Here is a 25,060-nt window from a genome sequence, read left to right as displayed (position 1 = left end):
CTTCTCAGATTGTTCGTTAGTGGATAGATGTACAATCGATTTTTGTATGAATTGGATTTAATACTTTTTATTGCTATTCTAAGTATAATACTTTCCCCTTTTCCATTTTTAGATGATTGTTGTTGATATAGAGAAAAGGTTTTATATATTTATATTGTGTTCAGCTGTCTTATTTACTCTTTCTTTTTTCCCCACGAACTGGAGTCTCTTGGGTTTGGAGGGTGTCAAATTGTCAACAACAGAAGACAGTTAATATCTTTTTTCCAGTGCTTACACTAATTATGGAGTTTCTTTGTCGTATTTCATGCATTAGAACTCCAAGAAAACGTGGAATAAATGGTGATAGGTGCCCTCCCTGTCATATTCCCGATTTAATTGAAATGATTTTAATGTTTTACCATTTATAATATTCATTGCTGCATTTTCCATGAAAATCTTTTCCTACACTTCAGCATTTTTTATTTTTCTTTTTGCTTAATCTTTTAACGCTGGCCACGTCTTATGAAATTCTGTTCAGCATTTATTGACGTGACACCACATGGTTTTTCTTCTTTAATCAGTCATATAATGGATCACGTTGATCTATTTCCTGTGTGTAACTATACTTGCATTTTTGGAGTAAATCTTACTTGGTCATAATATATTGTTCTCATACGTTGTTGATTCTATTTGTAAATATTTTATTTATAATTTTTGCATCTATATTCATAAGTGATATTGACTTATAGAACTTAATGTTCTCTGTTTTGGGTGCTATCTTTATCAGTTTATGTATTTAGGCTATTTCTTTACAACAGGAGTTGGGAGAAATTTTCCATATTTTTCTATAACTTTTAATCTCTTAGTAACACTGAAATTATATATTCTTTAGATGTATGATACAAAGGTTTCTGGGGCGCCTGGGTGGCTCAGTCAGTTGAGCGTCTGACTTCAGCTCAGGTCATGATCTCACACTCCATGAGTTCAAGCCCCGCGTCAGGGTCTGTGCTGACAGCTCAGAGCCTGGAGCTTGCTTCTGATTCTGTGTCTCCCTCTCTCTCTACCCCTCCCCTGCTCATGCTCTGTCTCTCTCTGTCTCAAAAATAAATAACAACATTAAAAAAATTAAAAAAAGATTTGTGAATACAATTGGTCCTGGTGGGTTTTTTTTGTTCTTTCTTTTTCTTTCTTCTTTCTTCTTTCTTTCTTTCTTTCTTTCTTTGTGGTAGACCTTTAATTATGTTTCCAATTTCCTCCATGAGAATAGGTTTATCCAAGTCTTCGATTTCTTCTTGGGTCAGTTTTGTTAATTTATGTTTTGCCAGGAAATTATTCATTTCCTCAAGGTTTTCAAATTCATTTCTATCAATTCACATGAAATATTCTTTTGTAATTCTTCTAGTCTTTTCTGTATCAAGGTTATATTTTCTTTCTCATACTTTATTTTTGTATATTTTGCTGTCTTTTTTCTTCCGTCAGGTTCTTGCTGGATTTATTTACTTCACTAATCTTTTCAAGAAATAGATTTTTTAAATTTATTTGTTTTTCCTACCATCTAAAATTTTCTAATTAATTTCAACTTTGATCTTTATTAATTTCCAATTTTTGGTTCCTTTCATTTTTCTAATTTCTTTTTGAAAGTTTTTTCTTAATTAAAAAAATTTTTTTTAATGTTTATTTTTGAGAGGGCGAGAGAGACAGAGCATGAGCAAGGAAGGGGCAGAGAGAGAGCGCAGAATCTGAAGGAGGCTCCAGGCTCTGAGCTGCCAGCACAGAGCCCAATGCAGGGCTTGAACCCACAAGCTGCAAGATCATGACCTGAGCCAAAGTCGGATGCTCAACCAACTGAGCCTACAGGTGCCCCTAACTTTTTTTTTAAGCCATGTTTTATAAACAGCCCCTAAGCCAAGCCCCTAAATCTTTTTTTTTTTTTTTTAGGTAAACTCTATCCCCCAATGTGGGTCTCCAACTCATGACCCTAAGATCAAAACTCATGCTCTACCTATGGACTGAGCCAGCCAGGTGCCCCTCTGAGTATAACTTTTGCTGTGTTCTCTAGATTTGGGTTTGAAGTTACATCAGTTAGGGCACATTCAGCTACAAGTAACAAAATATCTGACTCACAATCACTTGAATAATGCAGACATTTATTATCTTACTTAAAGGGAGATTGGAGGTAGATGTTTCTACCTCCAGTGGCTTAACAATGTTATCAAAAACTCATACTTTTTCTAGCTTTTTGCTTCACCATCCTCAATATGTTGGCTCTGTGTCCTCATGGGCATCATCATCTTATGGTTGTGAAATAATCGCCACAGTTCCAGTCATCACGTGTTCTCTCCCACTCATAGGCAGGAAAAACAAGGGAGGGACAGTGCAGTGAAACCCTACTTGCCTGAAATGTCTTTCCAAAGCAAAAACAAAACCAAAAAGCTCTCCTAGTAGACATTTTCTTATGTTTGATTGGTCATAAGTGGGACACAAGGCACTCCTAGCTTCAAGAGAAGCTAACATGTGGCAAAGGGCAATAGGGTTACATGACAGATACAGGCCAGTCATGATGCAAACACTTAGGAGGCACAGGACAGAAACTAAAGGAGTTTATGACCACAAAACCAAACCTGCAGGAGATCCTAAAGGGGACTCTGTAAGTGGAAAGTAGCAAAGACTACAAAGGACCAGAAACATCACAACAAACACGAAGTCTACAGATAACACAATGGCGCTAAATTCATATCTTTCAGTAATCACTCTGAATGTAAATGGACTAAAAGCCCCAGTCAAAAGACATAGGGCATCAGAATGGATTAAAAAAAACAAAACAAAAAAAACCAAGATTCATCTATATGCTGCCTGTAAGAGACTCATTTTAAAACCACAGGATACCTGCACAGGAAAAAACCTCTTTGATCTTAGCCGCAGCCACTTCTTACTCAACACATCTCTGGAGGCAATGGAAACAAAAGCAAAAATGAACTACTGGTACCTCATCGAAATAAAAAGCTTCTGCACAGTGAAGGAAACAATCAGCAAAACTAAAAGGCAACCGACGGAATGGGAGAAAATATTTGCAAATGACATATCAGATAAAGGATTAGTATCCAAAATCTATAAAGAACTTATCAAACCCAACACCCAAGAAACAAATAATCCATTGAAGAAATGGGCAAAACACATGAATAGACACTTCTCCAAAGAAGACATCCAGATGGCCAACCGACACATGAAAAAATGCTCCACCTCACCCATCATCGGGGAAATACAAATCAAAACCACAATGATATCACCTTACACATCTCAGAATGGCTAACATTAACAACTCAGGCAACAAAAGATGTTGGTGAGGATGTGGAGAAAGAGGATCTCTTTTGCATTGTTGGTGGGAATGCAAACTGGTGCAGCCCCTCTGGGAAACAGTATGGAGGTTCCTCAAAAAACTAAAAGTAGAACTACCTTACGGCCCAGAAATTTCACTACTAGGCATTTATCCAAGGGATATAGGTGTGCTGTTTCGAAGGGACACATGCACCCCCATGTTTATAGCAGCACTATCAACAATAGCCAAAGTATGGAAAGAGCCCAAATGTCCATCGATGGTTGAATGGATAAAGACAATGTGGTGTATGTATATATACAATGGAGTATTACTTGGCAATCAAAATGAAATCTTGCCATTTGCAACTACATGGATGGAACTGGAGGGTATTATGCTAAGTGAAATTAGTCAGTCAGAGAAAGACAAAAATCGTATGACTTCACTCATATGAGGACTTTAAGAGACAAAACAGATGCACATAAGGGAAGGGAAGCAAAAATAATACAAAAACAGGGAGGGGGACAAAACAGAAGAGACTCATAAATATGGAGAACAAACTCAGGGTTACTGGAGGGGTTGTGGGAGGGGGGATGGGCTAAATGGGTAAGGGGCACTAAAGAATCTACTCCTGAAATCATTGTTGCACTAGATGCTAACTAATTTGGATGTAACTTTAAAAAAATAAAAAATAAAACAAGTTAATAATAAAAATAAGTAAATAAAAATTAAAAAATTTAAAAAAATAGACCACAGGATTCCTGCAGATGGAAAGTGAGGGGATGGAGAACCATCTATTATGCTAATAGACATCAAAAGAAAGCCGGAGTAGCCATACTTATATCAGACAAACTAGACTTTAAAACAAAGACTGTAACAAGAGATGAACAAGGGCATTATATCATAATTAAGGGGTCTATCCACCAAGAAGAGCTAACAATTGTAAATATTTATGCCCCCAACATGAAAGAACCCAAATATATAAATCAATTAATACTTTTGGATAATAATGCCATAATTGTAGGGGACAGATCATCTAGGCAGAAAACCAATAAGGAAACAATGCCTCTGAATGACACATTGGATGAGGTGGACTTACCAGATATATTTACAACATTCCATCCTAAAGCAGCAGAATACACATTCTTCTTGAGTGCACATGGGACATTCTCCAAAATAGATCACATACTGGGTCACAAAACAGCCCTCAACAAATATAAAGGGATTGAGATCATACCGTGCATATTTTCGGATCACAACGCTATGAAACTTGAAATCAACCACAAGAAAAAATTTGGAAAGCCCCCAAATACATGGAGGTTAAAGAACATCCTACTAAAGAATGAATGGGTCGACCAGAAAATTAAATAAGAAATTAGCAAATACATGAAAGCAAATGCAAATGAAAACGCGACAGTCCGAACCCTTTGGGATGCAGCAAAGGCAGTCCCAAGGGGAAAATACATTTTAATTCAGGCCTATCTCAAGAAGCAAGAAAAGTCCCAAGTACACAACTGAACCTTACTCTTAAAGGAGCTAGGTTTGGGCAGCAAATAAAGCCCAACGCCAGTAGAAGAAGGGAAATAATAAAGATTAGAGCAGAAATAAATGATATAGAATCAAAAAGGCCCAGTAGAACAAATCAATGAAAGTACTGTGTTTTTTTTGAAAGAATAAACAAAATTGACAACCCCTAACCAGACTTCTCAAAAAGAAAAGAGAGAGGGCCCAAATAGATAAAATCATGAATGAAATAAGAGAGACCACAACCAACATCACAGAAATACAAACAATTGTAAGACAATATTAAGAAAAACTATATACCAACAAACTGGACAATCTGGAAGAGATGGACAAATTCCTGGACACTCACACACTCCCAAAACTCAAATGGGAAGAAATAGAAAATTTAAGCAGAATCATAACCAGCAAAGAAGTTGAATCGGTTATCAAAAATCTCCCCCAAAATGAGTTCTGGGCCAGATGGCTTCCTAGCAGGAATTCTATCAGACATTTAAAGCAGAGTTAATACCTATTCTTCTCAAACTGTTACAAAAAGTAGAAACGGAAGGAAAGCTTCCAAACTCATTCAGTGAAGCCAGCATTACCTTGATTCCAAAACCAGATAAAGACCCCACTAAAAGAATTACAGGCCAATATTCCTGATGAACATGGATGCAAAAATTCTCAAAAAGATACGAGCATATTGAATTCAACAGTACATTAAAAGAATTATTCACAATAATCAAGTGGGATTCATTCCTGGAATGCAAGGCTGGTTCACTATTCACAAATCAATCAACGTGATACACCCCATTAATAGAAGAAAAGATAAGAACCATATGATCCTGTCAATAAGTGTAGAAACAGCATTGGACAAAATACAGCATCCTTTCTTGTTAAAAACCCTCAAGAAAGATGGGATAGAAAGAACATACCTTAACATCATAAAAGCCATATATGAAAGGCCCACAGATGATATCATCCTCAATGGGGAAAAACGGAGAGCTTTCCCCCTGAAGACCAAACAGAGAATCAAAAAACTATAAGACTAAATCCAGAGAAAGAGAAAGGAAAATAAAGAAGAAGAAGAAATAGAAAAGGTGTAAAAAGAATAGAATAAAAATGCCTGATCAAACAAGCAAACAATTACGTGTGTGTATGTGTGTGTCATATATATATAATAAGAATTGACTAAAAACAAATCAGAAACTATAGCTTGATTGCAAAAGGAGAAAAGAAGAGGGTAGAAAGAAAAAGAACAGAACAGAACAGAAAAGAAACAAGCAAAAACAGTTGTCTGGTGGTGCCTGGGGCCCAGTAGCTGTGCTGGTCTGGAGTGTGGTCAGTGTAGATAAGCAGTTACCAGGCACAGAGGGGCGGGGTTTGATATAGACGGGTCCTGCCTCCACTGGGGGCTGCTGATTTACTCCTGGAAGACCCATCGTGTTGGTGATGGGGAGAAAAATGGAAACACCCCAATCTCCCCTCCCCAGGATGGGTGTCTCCAACCATGCTGTTCCAGCGGCCCTCAGAGAGTAGCGGGTGGGGCCATTTGTCCTGCTGTAAGGTGTCCTGTGCCTCCTAGGTGCTCAGCTGGGATCTAAAACCCGCTGTCTTAAAGGATCCTGCACTGTGTGGACCCAGTTCTGGGGTAGTGCCACTCTGCCCAGCCGACAAAGGCCTTTGGCTGGTGTCTGCAGAGTCTTTTGCTCTTGTGGGGGGGGGGGGGGACAATAGACCCTCTTCCCACAGTGTTCGAGGGAGGGGACTGTTATCTCCCAGTGCGCCCCCAGATCGCTACCGGCTGGAGGTCGGCTCCCCCACAGTGGGTGCACACGGCGGCGGCATCACTTTGAAGAAAGTCCCACACTTTGGAACCTCCAAGTTTCAGCTCCTAAGGCTATTTGCAAAATAGAAACCAGTTCTCTCTGTATTTCTCTTTCCCCGTCCATGGTCCGGAGAGGTTTTCCTCTTCTGCTAACTCAGTACCTCAATTTCACAGTTCTTCTCTGCCTTTCTCTTCCTTTTGTCTGTCCACGGAACGGGTTCCCTCTCCTCTGTGCCTACTCCGTTTTATCTCCCCCAATTCACATACATGCACTGCACCTTGATCCCACCAAGCTGTCTCTTTCCAACCGTGGAGATCCTTCTGCCACTGCGGATTGATTTCCTGGGTGTTCCAAGTGATCTGACCTCAATACAGCTCTGTTTGAAGGAGGAGGGAAATCCCGGTCCCCCTACTTCTCTGCCATCTTAACTCCGCCTCTTGATTATTATTTTATTCTTTCATTGTTCCTTTATATCATTATGTTAATTAAGTCCTTTAACCTGTTCGATCCATTAATGTATACCTTGTGTGATATTGCCAATATTGCTTTTTTTTATTTGCCTGCTCTCTTTGTTCATTCCTTTTATTTTCAATCTCTGTTTCCTTTTTCTTTTTTTTTTTTTTAACGAGTGCCTCTTGGGAGCAGCATGGAAGAATTTATTCTGTTCGTATTTAGTGTTACACACTCGATTTTACTTTTTTCATCTTCTGCTGTGTTCATTATTTACTGTCACTTGTTTCTTCTTTCCTTCTCTCCATCCTGGGCAGGGCTGTCCCTAGTGGAGGCAGCTAAGGCAGGCCGTTCTGTGTCAGCATCCGGCTTCCAGGCACGGCTGGGGTGAGCAGAGCACGCAGCCATTGGCAACGCCACCTTCATTAGACCAGTTCTGCAGCACAGTGTGGGGGCTCCTTCCTGGCTTGGGAGCCTCCAAATCTAGCTCTCCCTCTTTCCTAGAGTTTCAAGGAATCACCCAACATCTTTTTAACAAATCTTTCTTTTCTGCTTTAATCAGCCAGAGTCGGTGCCTATTTCTTCAGCTAAGAACACCAAATAACACTGTTCCAAGTGGTTTTCTTCCCCCCCCCTCCCCAATCAAGTCTATGAGCAACTGTGTGCATTCAACAGTTTTACCCTATTTGTTTAGATATGTAGTAGATACTGAGAAAGAACAGAGCATATTCGGGCGATGAAATGATCCAGCTATTCTAGACTACAAGAGCAAATTCCCAAACACATTTTTTTTTCCCTTGGTGCCGTAAAATGAAAATCCTTTAAGCTCGTTTTTTACGAAGGAAACCCCTGATTTCCCTTTCAGAAAGTAACCCAAGTTTTACAGACTTGAAAATCATCTTTATTTTTTCAATTACAAAAATATATACCCACTTATAAAAGAAAACAGAAGAATGAAGGGGAAAAGAAACGTTTCCTGGACTCGGGGAGGAGGGTCCGGTGTGCACGTGGAGCTCACAACTTGCTCCTAAGAGTCATCAGTTTATGAAGCATTGAGATGCTGCAGGAACAGGGTGGGTGGCGGGGGGAGGGTTGATGGTCATTCAAGTTTCAAATTTCTGAAGTCATTCCTTAAATCATTCAGGGGCTGTTGAGAGAGAAAGAGAACAGTTTAAAGTGTCACTGGCAACAAGCAGTGCAGGGGGCAAGAGAGGGAGAGGGGACCAGAGGAGCCTGGTCAAAGAGGCCAGGGAGGCCTTGAGGGAAACGGAAAGCTGATGAGATCCTTTTTTTTTTTTTTAATTTTTAATGTTTCTTTATATTGGGGGCGGGTGGGGGAAAGGGGCAGAGAGAGAGAATCTCAAGCAGGATCCTTGCTGCCAGTGCAGAGCTGGCCGCAGGATTGGAACTCACAAACTGAGATCGTGACCTGAGCCCCAATCAAAAGTCGGACGTTTAACCGACTGAGCCACCCAGGTGCCCCAAGATCCTAAGAAAAGGGAGCTAAGGAAGGAAGTGGGAGCCTGGGAGCCCCTACTGGGGGGAAGGGTGTCTCAAGAAAAGAGAAAGGTGTGGAGGGGCACTGAGGACAGAGAGCAAGGACAGAGAGAAGGGGGCGGTGAGCTGGGAAGGGGAGTCCCAGGGGGAGGGAGGCCAGGTGCCTGCAGCAGGGACAGCTTCTCACCGTCAGGATCTTCCCGAGCCTACGTTTTATGCTTTTACTGTATTGGTCCAGGTTGTGCCAGGGCTGGAACGACCTGTCCTGGTGGTCCACAAAATTCCTCCAGCAGTCCTCAAACTCTGAGACGGAGGAGGAGAAGGCAGTGAGGTCCCAGGACAGGGGAGCAGCCTGCCTGCAGCCTGCAGAGCCAGGGGCTCCTCCTTCCTTTTCCCTTCCGGGTGGCATCACATCTTGGGCCTCAGCTGGGGCACCCCGCTTCGGTCCAGCCTCCCCACCCACCCCCCGCAGTGGCTTCTCCCTCTTGGAACTGCAAACCCTCCCATCCCCTGACAGCTGTGCCCTCTCCCCACCTGGGAGGCTCATGACAGCCACTGGGATCCCGGATGCGTGCAGGTGTCTCAGCCCCTGCTGATACTTCCAGCGCCAGTGGACGTACAGGCGGGAGGCAAAGATCCGCAGGCTGAGGTGGGGGTTGTCTTTGACAAACGCAACCAGTTCCTCGGCACAGAAGGGGCAGGGGCTCCATGTGATATAGCAGATGATTTCGAATCTCTGGGATGTGTCCCGCGTCAGTGACTTGATCTTGTCAATAAAGCACATTTCTGCATGGCGCTTTTTCTAAGGGAGTGTCCCAGACAGAGAGAAGGGTTGGTTACAAGGCAGAGGCCAGAAGTCACACGCATTGGGGATGACAGGCTCTGCTCTGTGAACTCACCTGGGACAGGGAAAGAACCTTCCTTCCTTCCTTCCTTCCCTCCTTCCTTCTCTTACTCACCCATTAACTGAGTACCCCCAAAGCACCCGCGGCTTGATCTGAATCAGACCCAGCAGCACCCCCCCTCGGCCACAGACACCCCTACAACAGGGTCTCAAATGCTCTGCGGACCTCGCCTTTTGGACATCGGGAGATGTTTGAATGCGGGGGGGGGGGGGGGGGGTCCCGAGGAGCAAGGAGCGGGTCAGAATGGGAGGGAGGCGGGACAGGGCAGGCGGGAAGGCGGGCAGCAAAGCAGAGGGCAGGGATATGAGGGGGTTCTTGCAGGTGGGGTCGAGCGCTCCGTCCTTGGAGGACCTCTTGGCTTCTCAGAAACGGCGACTGAGCTGAGATCCAGAAGACAAGTAAATATTAAATTCTCAGAGAGGGGCAGGGAGAGCATTCTGCTGGAGGGAACAGCTTCTGCAGAGGCCCGGGGACAGGAAAACTGTGGAGAGCTCCTGGGGAGCGGGGCTAACGGAGACCCGGCTAAGCCTGCCCTGTGTCCAGACAGCCCGCTCGGCACCTTGTTTCGAAGGCAGTCTTTGTCAATTAGGGTGCCTTCGGGCAGCTTCAGCTGATAGCACAAGTAGGTTTTCCTCCGGTAGTAGGGCTTTGGGACCCGGTGCTGGTTGCCAAACTGACGGTAGAATATGTCTTCCTGTAGTGGATTCATTGTGGGTCTGGGCAAGAGGAAGGAAACCAAAAGGCGCAGAGAGTGTCTTCTGGTGTTTATCCCAGGCTCTGTCACCTCCTGAACCCAACTCCTTGGGTCTACTTGGGTCTACTTGGGCCCCTGGGCGGGGAGGGAAGGGCCAGTCTCTTTTTCTTTGTTGGCCGGGACTGGGGAGAGAAAAGGAAGAGGGTGAAGTGAGTGCCCGCCGCCCCCCCTCCCCTCCCCCCCTCCCCTCCTCCCCCCTCCCCCCCTCCCCCCCCCCCCCCCAGCCCCGGCGACACACAGCCCCACCTCCAGTCTGGTGGAGCGCCCATCTGTCACCCACCCTGGAGGCCTTAGCAGGCAGGACGCCTTGAGCTGGGTGGGGGACCCCGCCCCGAGAACCAGCGTCACGTGTGCTTCTTTGGCTCACCCATCTTGTCCTGTGCCCCAGACCCCTCTGCTCAGGACCCACAGGTGTCTCAACCCTGACATGTCCAGTGCAGATCCCTTCTCTCTGGGGCGGGAGGGGGTGCACTGGCACTTCTAACTCTTTGCCTAGGCGTGGGTATCACAGCTTTGTCAGTACAAAGCCCAGAGAGGCTGGTGAACAGGAAAACCTGCTGTCATCGAGGGAGAGCTGTGATGGCGACTTTGGCCACAGGACTCACACAGCTTTTCCTCCCCCCAGCGGTGATTACACTCTATAGACGTTTCCGTCCCGTATCTTGCTTTTTGCATTTTCATTTAATGTCACATCGCAAAGTGACGTGGCTCATGTGGGCGTACGTGCACGGATTCTTTTGGATAAATGCTGTTGGCTCTGCACAGATAGAGGCAGGTGGACAGACCTGGGAGCCTGCCTGCCTGCCTGCCTGCCCTGGACAGGTGCGCGAATCTCCGTCTGGCGGAGCCCCACTGCGTGTGGACGTTACTGACCAAGCAGACACCGAACGGTCTGAAGAAACTGGGGGAGCTTGATGGAGCCCCAGCCGCTTTCCTTCCGGACACTCCAGCCAAAGGCAACGCGACCTGGGTGACCACGGAGTCTGGCTCAGGTGACCACAGACACTTAGAACTGGACACAGGAATCAAGCCGCGGGTGTCCTTGCTCAGGGCACAGACTATGGGGTCCGTTCCGTGTTCCTTGCAAGGCCAGAAATGCCTTCCCCAGATTTCCGGCCAACTCGTTGAAAGACCACCGATTCCACCGACCCAGCCATTTCTGTCCTCTGATCTGCTGATGAACAGAGCCACCAATTTCATCAATGGAAACCCATCTCTGATGTCTCTTATGGGCATTAGTAAAGCTTCAGGTGGATTTGGATGACTGTCATTGAAGAAGCCATGTCTGCCTCGTGGCTTTGGATCACCCCTCAGCGACCTCACCGGAAGCTTGGTACTCTCAGGTAGAGACCCCAGCTGGCCTCACCATGAGGATTGGGTTGAAAACCCCAATTCATAGCGCACTTAGGACAGCTGACTGGCCCGGGGCTTCGCTTCCTGATTTTAGCACTGAAGTTCCCACGTTCTGGGAAACTCCCCCAGTCCCTGGCAAACCCAGACGCTCAAGGCAGAAACACTTCAAGTTTTGGACAAGTGCACTATGGTAACAGCATAAATGTTGAAGCTTGACCTTGAACGGCTAAAATTCAGGGACGATAGAAACAACTTGTAAGAAACATTTCAGGACTAATTTAGTTTTTCACAGCTGGTAGCGAGTTCATGGGAAACAGTTTATCTTCTTGTCTTGCAAATGAGTGTTGCGTCCCCAGAACAGAAACGAAACCATCCACAGAATGAAGTCTGCAGAAAGGCGCGACGCCCACGGTTAGAGATACGGGACAAACACCGAGAGGAAACTTAAGACTGTGCTTTGCTTAAGATGATGAATGCTACCCAGGGAACAACAGTGAAATAGCCTGCAAGGTCGTCAGGGTCAGGAGGCGTTGGGCTGCTTCTGCCAACAAAGACAGCATCGCTGATGCACGTTGCCGAGATGGTCCTCAGACCTGGACCGCAATCTGGTTGAAACCAGACCGGTGGGTGCCAGAAAGCCAAGCTAATCAGTCTTGATGTTTACCTAACCCCTGATCAATCAGAAGAACCCACGGCCCTGGACCCCTGACCCTTAATTTTTGCCCTTAAGCACTTGCAGACCCTAGGGGAGTTCAGGACTCTGGAACATGCGCCCCCTGTTGTCCTGGGTGGCGCTACACTCTTAGCGAGCCTCTCTTCCCTGCAGAAGCCCAGTGTCAGTGTCTCATTGGTTTCCTGAGCATCCGGCAGATGAACTCTTGCTCAGGGTGGTTACAGACACGAGAGGATTCTTGGCCAAATTGTGCAAGTCTTTAGAATAAAATGTATGAATAAGCTTTTATAGCTGACTCCAACAATTGTCTCAATCATCCTTGAATGGAAAGTCTGTAACGAAGCCTAAACAAAGCACTTTAGAAAGACCCATGGCCACCCCCATGGGATGGGAGGCAGAGGGGCCGCTGGAGGCGGGGAGGGGGGTGGTAGTGGTGGGACATCGGCCCTGGCGGTGCCCACAGACCAGAGGCAGGAGCAGACCCTGCGGATGAGGTGTCAGAGAAGGAGAGGACCGAGGGCTGGGGCAGGACGAGGGCAGAGAGGAAAGCCAGCAGTGGGACCTGCTTCTTGCAGCCGAGTGCCAGACTCGGGGGCAGGCTTGTCCCATCCTGCCTTGGGCTTTGTGCTCTCCAGCACCAGTTCTCTCTCACAAGGCTGCCCTTGGCCTTAGGAAAGCCCCTTATCTGTGAGGGTCCTCCCAGATTAGTCTGAGGGTGGACCCAGCCCCTTCCTGCCTGACACAGCAGGGATGGAAGGCCCCAGGTTGGTGTTGCTTCTCTGGGCTCCCACCCCCCTTCTTTGCTCCTGACTTACCTGCCCCTGACGGGCCCTGTGCAGCTGTCCCTCCTCAGCTGATTTGTCGCAGCCCTGCCTTTATCCGGGGCACCAGGGCTCCATTCCTCTCACCGGCTTTGCTTTAGGAGAGCCCCAGTGTGACAGTGACCTCCCAGGCTGCCTCCTCAGAAGCCCCACCTCCTTCCTGCTTTGGCCCCAGGGGTGGGAGGGCCCTCAAAAGGTTGCACTTCCTCAGGCTCAGAGCCACCATCCCCAGGGCTACGCCCCCCCGCCCTGGGCACAGCCTCCCTCAGAAGGAGATGGGCCCCATTGGGCAGCAGGACCCAGGTTATGGAAAAGGGAAAGAGAAAGTACTTTGCCAGAGTGGGTTGGGACACACACTGGCTGGAGAGAGCAGGACAGAAGCCGGTGGCTGGGGAGGGGCGGGCTCCCTGAGTGGGATGAGCCCTCTCCTGTCCACCACTGTGTGACCCTTAGGAGCCATTCAGTCCCCCAGCAGGACGCTGGGTGTCTGGAAAGGGAGGGCCAGGGCTCAGCCCTGCAGATCTTCATCCCCATTCCAGGAGAAGGCAGGTGTGGTGAGCACATCCTCTACCATAGCCCCCAAGAGCTTTGGGAGGGGCCGATCACTGCCCTCCCATCTTAGATGAGGTCCCAGCACAGAGAGGCTAAGGTACTCTCTGGAGCCACTCAGCAAAGCAATGGCCGAGCTGGAATGCCTTCCAGGGGGGCTGGCCTGGCTCCTCCTGCTTCCTCATTATTCCATGGATAGGAGTGGGTGGGGGGCACAAGGGGAGGGCCCTTGCTGCCCCTACAAGGCCTCCCAGGTCAGGGATCAGGGATCTGGGCTTGAGGCGTGCATCCGGTGAACTGTGTGCTTGCCTCGCCACGTGTCCACCAGGACCCCAGATGGAGAAACAAAGAGCAACCGGGAAAGTTGACTCCTAGACAGGAAGAGGAGGCCTTGGAGCAGACACCTGTCACCCCAGGCCAGACCGCACGCGCATGCGAGTCCCCAAAGAGTTTCTTCCGGCTGGTGCCCCCACACCACCTCATTCTGCCCACCGGCCCTGGGATGGCCCCAAGGGGGGAGGGTAACAAGAGCGTGGGCAAGAGTTGGAGGATTCCCGGGAATGGCGTCCCCTCCGCTCCCATCTCTTTCAGTGTCCAGAGTTTCCAGCCAATGGAAGATTCCAGAATGAGCCGGGCCCTTCCAAGAGAGTGATCGGATGTGCACGCTCAGGTGTGGCTCAAGTTGACAGCTACGGGGCCTCTGGCCCGAGAAGCACTAAGGGTGGGCAGCAAGGCTCAAAGCCCTTCTCGCCTTTCCCTCGTGACAGCACTCCTGCAGCTCTGGCCTGGAGAACTCCCGCTAGCCCTCGGAGATGGGCAGAGAAGGGGGGTGTGCCAGAGCGCGACAGTGACTCTTGGAGGAGACCTCCCGGAGGCCCCTGTGGATCTCTAAGATGGGCCTCCTGCCTTGTTCTTTTCTCCAGAAGGAGCAGATATTGTGAGCTGGCCACGGGGGCCCGTTTGCATGACCGGGACAGTGGAGAGGCGTGTGGTCCACGGGTGTGACCCTCGGTGCCTCCCAGCTTGGAGGACGCGTGGACAGGGAGAGCAGCGGGACAGACTGAACAGTCTGCACTCTTCTGCACCATGCCTTCTGCCCCAGGCAGCAGTGCAGACAGGGAGGGGAGTGAAGAGACAGGTGTCGGGGGCCACCGCTATGCACACCTAATGGGCCAAGGTCACAGGAAGAAACAACGGTCCGTGTGGGACCCAAGCGGCTCTCCACAGTGATTTTCTGGATGTGACCAACCGCACACCTGCCCTGCTGCTTTTCCTTCCTGGCTTTTGTCTGCCCAGAATCCCAGCATCTCAGGCTGATCTCTTCTCCTTTTCACCGTGCCCTGGTCCAGGCCACCCCGTGGGGCACCGCCACTGACTTTCCAAAGTTCACGCGGTAGTCAGCTCGGCAGTCGAAGGACCAGGTGTTCCCTCTGTTTCTGTTTCTGTTTCTGTTTCTGCTTTATTGTCTCTAATGCTTCTGCTTGTTTCCCTGTGTCCCCAACTTGACTCTCAGCCACCTACCACTTTTTATTCTGCTTTATGGAAAAGTCCTCCCATTCCCAATCCTATGTTTAAAAAAAATAAAACACACTTATTTAAATGTTTACTTAATAACTAATTTCTTGCTCACTCTCTGTCTTCATCCCCAGGCTGCAACCTGTCCAGAACTTTCCCTCTGGCAGCCATGTGGGGAAGGGGAGAAGGGACAAGGGAGCCAGGATGAGTGTGGCGGTGACCCGGTGACAGGAGGTGGGGGGTCCAGGGCAGCAAGGGCTGAAATGGAAGCAGGTGAGAAGGGGCGGGGGGGCGGGGGATGGCAGGTCAGGCAGAACCCAGGAGACAGGTACACAGAACAAGGATCCTGCTCTTTCCCACCCTCTTAGCTCCAAGAGGCTGAACCGTGTGTCCCCCAAATCCAACTGCTAAAGTCCCAACCCCTGGAGCCTCAGATGTGACTACATTTGAGGCACAGGCTTTAAAGAGATAGTTGTTAAAAGGAGGCCCTTAGGATGGGCCTGATCCAATCTGCCTGATGTTGTTATGAGAAGGGGAAACTGGGACACACAGAGGGGCACCAGGGGCTCCCCACAGTGAGCACAGAGGACAGACCATGTGAGGGCGGAGCAAGAAGGTGGCCCTCTGCTGGTCAAGGAGAGAGGCCCTAGGAGGAGCCTGACCCAGGGACACCTTGATCTCCAGTGAGATCAAGCTTCCAGTGTCCACATTTGAGGAAACAAACACCTGCCGTGACGTCCCTCAGTCTGTGGGGTTTTGTTCTGGAAGCCCTAGCAGAGGAATGCGGTCACTGTCCTCAAGGACCCTGGTTCTCTGATAAGTCACATCCCCGGTAAGGATGTTACTCACATCTTCCAATTTTCACAGCTAGACATACTCAAGCCCATTTACATTCAGTTTATTAACAAGAAGGTGAATGTGGTGAGATGGGAGGAACCAGGCTGGGGGCTCCCTCATGGGGGAGAAGGAGGCCTTGAGGGAGGAGGGAGGATGCGCAGGAGGAAGTGGGGGTGGGGTGGGGCGGGGACCTGAGGCGCTGGGGAGGGAGGTGCGGCGGTGGGAGACTCAAGGAACAGCAGCTGCAGGGGGGCTGAGGATGCCCTCACCTAAGGATTTCTTGAAGCTCTGCAGCCAGGAAATCATAATCTTTTAACAGATTCCATCTCTGGAAGCGCATTCCCTTGTGGTCCACAAAGTTGTCCCAACAGTATTCAAAATCTGAGATAAAGAGGGAAGAGAGCAGTCATGTGGGCCCTGGGAGGCCTTCTCCTCCTGACCCTTCTGTGCCCCCCTCCTCAGGGCCTAGTCTCTTCCCTGCCAAGTGCCACCAGTCTTGCCTCAGTTTCCTCCCACTCACTCGCCCTGGGGACATTCTAGATCCTCCCCCACCCCTGGCTCGGTACTACTCTCCCACAGTCTGGGTCCCCAGCTCCCCTCTGCTCTCACCATCACAGGACATGATGTCCAGCTGGACCCCTGCGTCCCATAGCTTGCAAAGCCCCTCCTGGTAATTTGGGTCCCAGAAGTAGTAGAGGCGGGAGGCGAAGATGCTCAGCGTCAAGTTCCTGTACTCCTCCAGGAACTCAACCACCTCCTCTGCACAGGTGGGGCAGGGGCTCCAGGATAAGAACCAGGTGACATTGTAATATTCATCACGGTATGGATACTGGTCACGGAACCAAGAGAGGAAGCACTCTTCTGCATGGCATCGAGCCCAGGGATGGACCTGGGAGAAGGAGAGAAGAGAAAGGGACACTCTTGGCTGGCAGAGCAGACAGAGTGGCAGGACTGGGTGCCATGGGAGGAGGAGTAAAGGGGCAGGAGCCGCAGGGGTATGTCGTTCATTGATTTATCACTGCTTTCCATCTCTCCCTGCCCTGTCTTTTTTTTTGAGGATCCCTTCCCATAGTTATCCACCATGCATCAATTCTAACATCTATTCTCCTTCCATCCATTTATCCATCCATCCATCCAACCATCCATCCATCCATCCATCCATCCAACCATCCATCAAACCATCCAACCATCCAACCATCCAAACATCCATCCAACCATCCATCCAACCATCCAGCCATCCAACCATCCATCCATCCAACCATCCATCCATCCAACCATCCAACATCCATCCATCCATCCAACCATCCATCCATCCATCCATCCAACCATCCATCCATCCAACCATCCATCCAGCCAACCATCCAACAACATCCATCCATCCATCCAACCATCCATCCATCCATCCAGCCAACCATCCATCAAACCATCCAACCATCCAACCATCCAACCATCCATCCAACCATCCATCCAACCATCCAGCCATCCAACCATCCATCCAACCATCCAACCATCCAACCATCCATCCAACCATCCATCCAACCAACCAGCCATCCAACCATCCATCCATCCATCCATCCAACCATCCATCCAGCCAACCATCCAACAACATCCATCCATCCATCCATCCAACCATCCATCCATCCATCCAACCATCCATCCAACCAACCAGCCATCCAACCATCCATCCATCCATCCATCCAACCATCCATCCAGCCAACCATCCAACAATATCCATCCATCCATCCATCCAACCATCCATCCATCCATCCAACCATCCATCCATCCATCCAACCATCCATCCATCCATCCAACCATCCATCCATCCATCCATCCATCCAACCATCCATCAAACCATCCAACCATCCAACCATCCAACCATCCATCCAACCATCCAGCCATCCAACCATCCATCCAGCCAACCATCCATCCAGCCAACATCCAACAACATCCATCCATCCATCCATCCAACCATCCATCCATCCATCCATCCAACCATCCATCCAACCATCCAGCCATCCAACCATCCATCCATCCATCCATCCATCCATCCATCCAACCATCCATCCATCCAACCATCCAACAACATCCATCCATCCATCCATCCAACCATCCATCCAACCATCCATCCAACCATCCATCAAACCATCCAACCATCCAACCATCCAACCATCCATCCAACCATCCATCCAACCATCCAGCCATCCAACCATCCATCCAACCATCCAACCATCCAACCATCCATCCAACCATCCATCCAACCAACCAGCCATCCAACCATCCATCCATCCATCCATCCATCCATCCAACCATCCAACCATCCATCCAGCCAACCATCCAACAACATCCATCCATCCATCCAACCATCCATCCATCCATCCATCCAACCATCCATCCATCCATCCAACCATCCATCCATCCAACCATCCAACCATCCATCCAACCATCCATCCAACCATCCAGCCATCCAACCATCCAACATCCATCCATTCTGCCCTCAGCCAGGCCCTTTTGGGTCTAGGCTGGCTCCCTGGGGAGGGTCACACAGCCATGCTGCCCCACCGGGGGACCGCTAGCTGCACACATCTTCAGACCACTTGACCTGTGGCTCGTGTGAACTGAGATGGGGGGCAAGTGTAAATACACATATCATTTCAACAACGTAGTAAAAAAGAAGAATGTAAATGACCTCACGAAGAATTTTTATATTCATTACAATTTGAAAGAATCTCTTACATATATTGCCTAATACATTATCAATACTAATTTCATAAATTGCCTTCAGCTCTTTGAACACTGGGTACTAGAACAGGTGAAACGACCTTTCACCTGTCAGTACTGCTGAAGCATACCCCTGACCCAGCCCATCATGGTTCTCTCCTGGAAACAGGCTCTGCAAAGTCTGCAGTATCAGGGGAGGGGAGAGGGTAGGGGTATGGTGGGACCTGTCTCAGGAGTGGCAGTGGTTAGGGGACAGGGCTGCAGGGTGGTGGCTTGGCTGTAGCAACTGCTGATGCTGGTCACTGGTACCGTGACCTCCTTCCAGGGACATCCAGGCTGTGGCTGGGAGCAGGCCAGGGGTAGGCAGGACGAGGGGTGTGGGCTGTCCTCTGAGAGATCAGAGGGCCTGGGAAGGGTGGAGTCAGCCGTGTGGCCAGGGGACTGCTCTACCAACGGAGCCATTAGCAGGGCAGAGAAGGCATTGGTGTCCAACAGGCCCTGACTTTCGAAAGATGCTCTGTCATCCAAGACTGCCAGAGGCCAAGGTCCAGGACAAGATTTGAAGATGACCGGAATGCCAGCAGACTCTCTGAAGGAGCCTCATCGGATGGGTCAAATGCCATCCCGTATCAGGTTCCCAGAGGGTCAAGCAGGGAGCTCACTGGGTCCATGACTTAGGACAACGTCGTGGAAAGGAGCATCCACCACTAAGAGCCCCCATCTGGCATCTTACATATAACATTCTTCTCCTCACTGCCCCCTGACTCTGCTCCTGCCTGATAGGGCCCGGGGAGGAGGGCGGGGGGTGCGTACCTTGTTCCGAAAAACTCCCCAGTCGCTGTCATTACATGAGAAGTCGTCTTCTCTCTCCACTTGGAAGCAGAGATAACAGAGTTTCCGCCCAGAAGCATAGAGCAGGTTTGGAAAGTGGAAACAGAAGGTGTCAGGATCTATGCTGTCCATTGGGTTTCTGGGGGTAAAGGAGAGAAAACAGAAAATGCAGAAAGTGCCCTCTGGAGTTGTCCCTGGTGGGTGGCCTGCCCTGGGCACGGTGGCTCCCTCCAGCCCTCCTGAGCCCTACGCAGTGCTGCTGCTTTTCCAGGCTGGAAGGGGGACGTGCCTCCAGGGACAGTAGGGACAGGGACCCCACCTCTAGGGCCCCCTGGGCCCTGCTCTTTCCAGTAGCACACACACTCCTGTTTTCCTTCCCGCCCTACCCCCAACCCATTAGAAAAATAGCAAAGAGAAAGAGAAACTTCTCTATCCCAAACGAACAGCTCTGTGAAGACTTCAGTTCAATTCATTCCTGATTTTTCACCTGTTTGTTTTTTCTTTTTAAGTATCAGGTTAATGCTTAAGTTCGGAGGCTCAGGCTACTGTTCCAAGTGCCTCAAATATCTGAACTCACCGACTCCTTCCCAGATTCTGGGGGAGTCACACCCACACTTTAGAGGGACAGGAGCAGGGGCTCTGGCAGGTGAAGCAGCCTAGCCAAGTCCACGGCTAGTAAGTGATGGAGCTGGGGCACCTGTCCAGACAGGTTATTTCCAGCAGGGACCTTACATGGCTTCCGCAGCCGCATATGCAGTCTTAAATGTGTCTTTTTTTCTACTTCTCTTTAAATAGGCACATTCCTTCCAGCCAAGGCATCTTCCTTCCGGATGCATGCCAGTGGTAGTTACAAACGTGAAGCATGAAGCTCTCTCCCCTAGGTTGTGGGTAAGCTTGAGAACAGTCTGCATTTACACTAAAACCTTGGATGGTGAGTAACCTGTTCTGCAAGTGTTCTGCAAGACGAGCAACGATTTTTCATAAAGTTTAACTTGATAAAGGAGTGATGTCTTTCAATATGAGTAGTTCGCGATGCCAAAGGTCACATGATCACAACTGAGCCAATGGTTCTTCTCTCTGTCTCTCTGTCTCTCTGTCCCTCTGTCTCTCTCTCTCTGGCTGCAGGATGGTGGGTGATCATCTCCCATGCTCGGATGCTCGGTCTCAGGCAGGGGTGTTTGGCAGAAATCGGTGATTTTTCAGAACGTTGGAAGGTGCCCACAACTGGCACTAGTGTGTTTTTTGTCTCTTCAAAGTTCCTATGGACACTCCTTTGCTTTTCCAGACAAGAGTAAGCTTAGGAATGCTTTGCTTCATTCCAGGTGAGGCTGCCTGCGGATATAGACCCTTTCCTCTGCTGCCTTATCGCCAGTTGCATTCAATACAGTCTATGACAAGAGTTTATTAATACTGTACTATAGTCAACATCCATTAGTAATAGAGAAAGGTGTCCTACCAATAACCCTCCTCTTTCTTGTCTGCCTCGCTCCAGCCACGAAGGTTTTCAAAGGTAAGTGCAGGTTACTTTGTTTCTTTTTCTTTCTCTTTTGTATTCTCCTTATTATTTTGTATTCTATTACAGCTTTGTAATCATTTGTATATGAATATTTGGGGTTGTGGAATGAATCATCTGAGTTTCCATCATTTCTTTTTTATTTTTTTATTTTTTAAAAGTTTTTTTTTTTTAACGTTTATTCATTTTTGAGACAGAGAGAGACAGAGCATGAACGGGGGAGGGGCAGAGAGAGGGAGACACAGAATCTGAAACAGGCTCCAGGCTCTGAGCGGTCCACACAGAGCCCGACGCGGGGCTCGAACTCACAGACTGCGAGATCATGACCTGAGCCGAAGCCGGCCGCTCAACCGACTGAGCCACCCAGGCGCCCCCCCATCATTTCTTTTTTAAACAAAATTTTTAAAATGTTGTATTTATTTTTGAGACAGAGAGAGACAGAGCGTGAGCAGGGGGGAGGGGGCAGAGAGAGAGGGAGACACAGAATCCGAAGCAGGCTCCAGGCTCTGAGCCATCAGCACAGAGCCCGACGCCGGGCCCGAACCCACAAACTGCGAGATCATGACCTGAGCCAAAGTTGGACGCTCAACCGACTGAGCCACCTAGGTGCCCTGAGTGTCCATCATTTCTTATGGGGAAATTCGCTTTGACATACAAGTGCTTTGGATTACAAGCACGTTCCCGGAACAAATTATGCTCACAAACCAAGGTTTTACTGTACTCGTCTGTGGTGGAGACAGCTTTGCAATAGATGACTTCTCTTCTTGCCTCTGAGAGCTATCCTCACACTGTGCTTATTGTATTGTAAATGATGTGGGAAACAAAGGCAGAAGAAAAAATTTCAATTTCCTACTGCCGATGGCCCATTTAGAAGTCCTTGGCACAGGCAGAGTGACCTTCCTCTAGGAGCTCAGCTGCCTCAATGATGACACTTTGCTAAGGGCCAAAGGGAATCTTAGCTAAACATTATCCCAACCCCTAGGACCTGCTAAGTCTACTTTAACATATACAAATTCCTTGGGGAACCTCCTTTATCTCTAGCCCCCAAGACGTATGTTGGCAATCATCCTCCAGACATATGGCCGACCGATATTCATGTGAAGGGTCTCATGACTGAGTTTTACTGAACAGTAATAAATGACCTTGTCCTAACAGCAGCTAGACCCTCAAAGTCCTGGAAACCTTGTTTCCAAAATAACTTAGAGACTTATGCTGTCCCTAACCCCCTCCCAACCTGTATGTATATAATCATTCACTCTTCAGAACCCCAGTGTGGCTCTTCCTGCCCATGAGTCCTGTCCCCATGCTTCAATAAAACCACCTTTTTGGGGGCACCTGGATCGCTCACTCAGTGAAGCATCCGACTTCGGCTCAGGTCATGATCTCGCAGTTCGTGGGTTCGAGCCCTGCATAAGGCTCTGTGTTAACAGCTCAGAGCCTGGAGCCTGCTTCAGATTCTGTGGCTCACTCTCTGCTCCTCCCCCGTTCACATTCTGTCTCTGTCCCTCAAAAAATAAATAAACATTAAAAAAATTTTTTTTTACTGAAAACAAATTTAAAAAATAATAAAACCACTGTTTTTGCACCCAAGACGTCTCAAGAGTTTTCTCGGCCATCGACTCCGAACCCCTACACTTCAAACCACATCATAAATATGAGAGAAAATCGATTCAAGTGCTTGAAAGGAAATCCACCAACTGCTTCGACCACCCTGTGGTTAGATTCAAAGCGTTTAACAGAGCACAGGAACTTCCGGAAGCCTCTGAAAGTGGGCATCAACCGGCACAGGCAGGGCCAGACATGCCCAACAGACTTTCAGACCCAGAGGCTGGCCTGGGGGGGAGGCACAGGGCTGGGTGGGGGGGGTGGGGAGGCGGGAGGGGTGCCTTCAGAAGCAATCCCGGGAGCATCCCGGGAACATCCCGGGAACAGGGTGAGGATCCAGTTGGGAGTGGGTCCTGCAGAGAAGGAGCCCAGAGAGGGAGAGAAGGGAAGGGGGCCCGCGGGGAGGAGGAGGCCAAGGACAGAGACACAGGCTACAGGGCCGCCAGAAGGAGGGGCTGCAGAAGGGGGCCCAGCAGGACAGAGAGAGCAGAGTGAGCAGGGGTACCTTGGGTTGGGGCGCCAGGGCTCCATTCCTCTCTCCAGCCTAGGTTTGGGAAAGCCCCAGTGTGACAGTCACCTCCCAGGCTGCCTCCTCAGAAGCCCCACCTCCTTCCTGCTTTGGCCCCAAGGGTGGGAGGGCCCTCAGATGGTTGCACTTCCTCAGGCTCAGAGCCACCTCTCCCGAGGCCTCCCCCCCCCCCCCCCCCCCCCCCCGCCCTGGGCACAGCCTCCCTCGGAAGGAGATGGGCCCCATTGGGCAGCAGGACCCAGGTTATGGAAAAGGGAAAGAGAAAGTACTTTGCCAGAGGGGGTTGGGACACACACTGGCTGGAGAGAGCAGGACAGAAGCCGGTGGCTGGGGAGGGGCGGGCTCCCTGAGTGGGATGAGCCCTCTCCTGTCCACCACTGTGTGATCCTTAGGAGCCATTCAGTCCCCCAGCAGGACGCTGGGTGTCTGGAAAGGGAGGGCCAGGGCTCAGCCCTGCAGATCTTCATCCCCATTCCAGGAGAAGGCAGGTGTGGTGAGCACATCCTCTACCACAGCCCCCAAGAGCTTTGGGAGGGGCCGATCACTGCCCTCCCATCTTAGATGAGGTCCCAGCACAGAGAGGCTAAGGTACTCTCTGGAGCCACTCAGCAAAGCAATGGCCTAGCCGGAATGCCTTCCAGGGGGCCTGGCCTGGCTCCTCCTGCTTCCTCATTATTCCATGGATAGGAGTGGGTGGGGGGCACAAGGGGAGGGCCCTTGCTGCCCCTAAAGCCCTCCCAGGTCAGGGATCAGGGATCTGGGCTTGAAGCGTGCATCCAGTGAGCTGTGTGCTTGCCTCGCCACGTGTCCACCAGGACCCCAGATGGAGAAACAAAGAGCAACTGGGAAAGTTGACTCTTAGACAGGAAGAGGAGGCCTTGGAGCAGACACCTGTCACCCCAGGCCAGACCGCACGCGCATGCGAGTCCCCAAAGAGTTTCTTCCGGCTGGTGCCCCCACACCACCTCATTCTGCCCACCGGCCCTGGGATGGCCCCAAGGGGGGAGGGTAACAAGAGCGTGGGCAAGAGTTGGAGGATTCCCGGGAATGGCGTCCCCTCCGCTCCCATCTCTTTCAGTGTCCAGAGTTTCCAGCCAATGGAAGATTCCAGAATGAGCCGGGCCCTTCCAAGAGAGTGATCGGATGTGCACGCTCAGGTGTGGCTCAAGTTGACAGCTACGCGGCCTCCGGCCCGAGAAGCACTAAGGGTGGCAGCAAGGCTCAAAGCCCTTCTCGCCTTTCCCTCGTGACAGCACTCCTGCAGCTCTGGCCTGGAGAACTCCCGCTAGCCCTCGGAGATGGGCAGAGAAGGGGGGTGTGCCAGAGCGCGACAGTGACTCTTGGAGGAGACCTCCCGGAGGCCCCTGTGGATCTCTAAGATGGGCCTCCTGCCTTGTTCTTTTCTCCAGAAGGAGCAGATATTGTGAGCTGGCCACGGGGGCCCGTTTGCATGACCGGGACAGTGGAGAGGCGTGTGGTCCACGGGTGTGACCCTCAGTGTCTCCCAGCTTGGAGGACACGTGGACAGGGAGAGCAGTGGGACAGACTGAACAGCCAGAACTCTTCTGCACCGTGCCTTCCGCCCCAGGCAGCAGTGCAGACAGGGAGGGGAGTGAAGAGACAGGTGTCGGGGGCCACCGCTATGCACACCTAATGGGCCAAATTCACAGGAAGAAACAACGGGTCCGTGTGGGACCCAAGCAGCTCTCCACAGTGATTTTCTGGATGTGACCAACCGCACACCTGCCCTGCTGCTTTTCCTTCCTGGCTTTTGTCTGCCCAGAATCCCAGCATCTCAGGCTGATCTCTTCTCCTTTTCACCGTGCCCTGGTCCAGGCCACCCCGTGGGGCACCGCCACTGACTTTCCAAAGTTCACGCGGTAGTC

General features: G+C 49.7%; 1 protein-coding gene across 1 annotated transcript; it reads right to left on the bottom strand.

Moving 5' to 3' along the window:
- Nucleotides 1-7,952: 7,952 nt before the first annotated feature.
- On the bottom strand, nucleotides 7,953-23,306 carry LOC125171090 (DNA dC->dU-editing enzyme APOBEC3-like). The gene is given in 9 exon segments (XM_047868207.1): nucleotides 7,953-8,221; nucleotides 8,759-8,874; nucleotides 9,106-9,373; nucleotides 10,036-10,299; nucleotides 10,301-10,352; nucleotides 16,248-16,359; nucleotides 16,588-16,867; nucleotides 19,510-19,666; nucleotides 23,151-23,306. Coding segments are annotated over 9 exon segments (1,323 nt in total). The 5' UTR covers nucleotides 23,177-23,306; the 3' UTR covers nucleotides 7,953-8,173.
- Between the last annotated feature and the right edge of the window lie 1,754 nt (nucleotides 23,307-25,060).

Source organism: Prionailurus viverrinus, chromosome B4 (genome assembly GCF_022837055.1).
Source record: "Prionailurus viverrinus isolate Anna chromosome B4, UM_Priviv_1.0, whole genome shotgun sequence".
Classification (NCBI taxonomy): domain Eukaryota; kingdom Metazoa; phylum Chordata; class Mammalia; order Carnivora; family Felidae; genus Prionailurus; species Prionailurus viverrinus.
The sequence above is the reverse complement of the archived record's forward strand: the minus strand, read 5'-3'. Positions and strand labels throughout refer to the sequence as shown.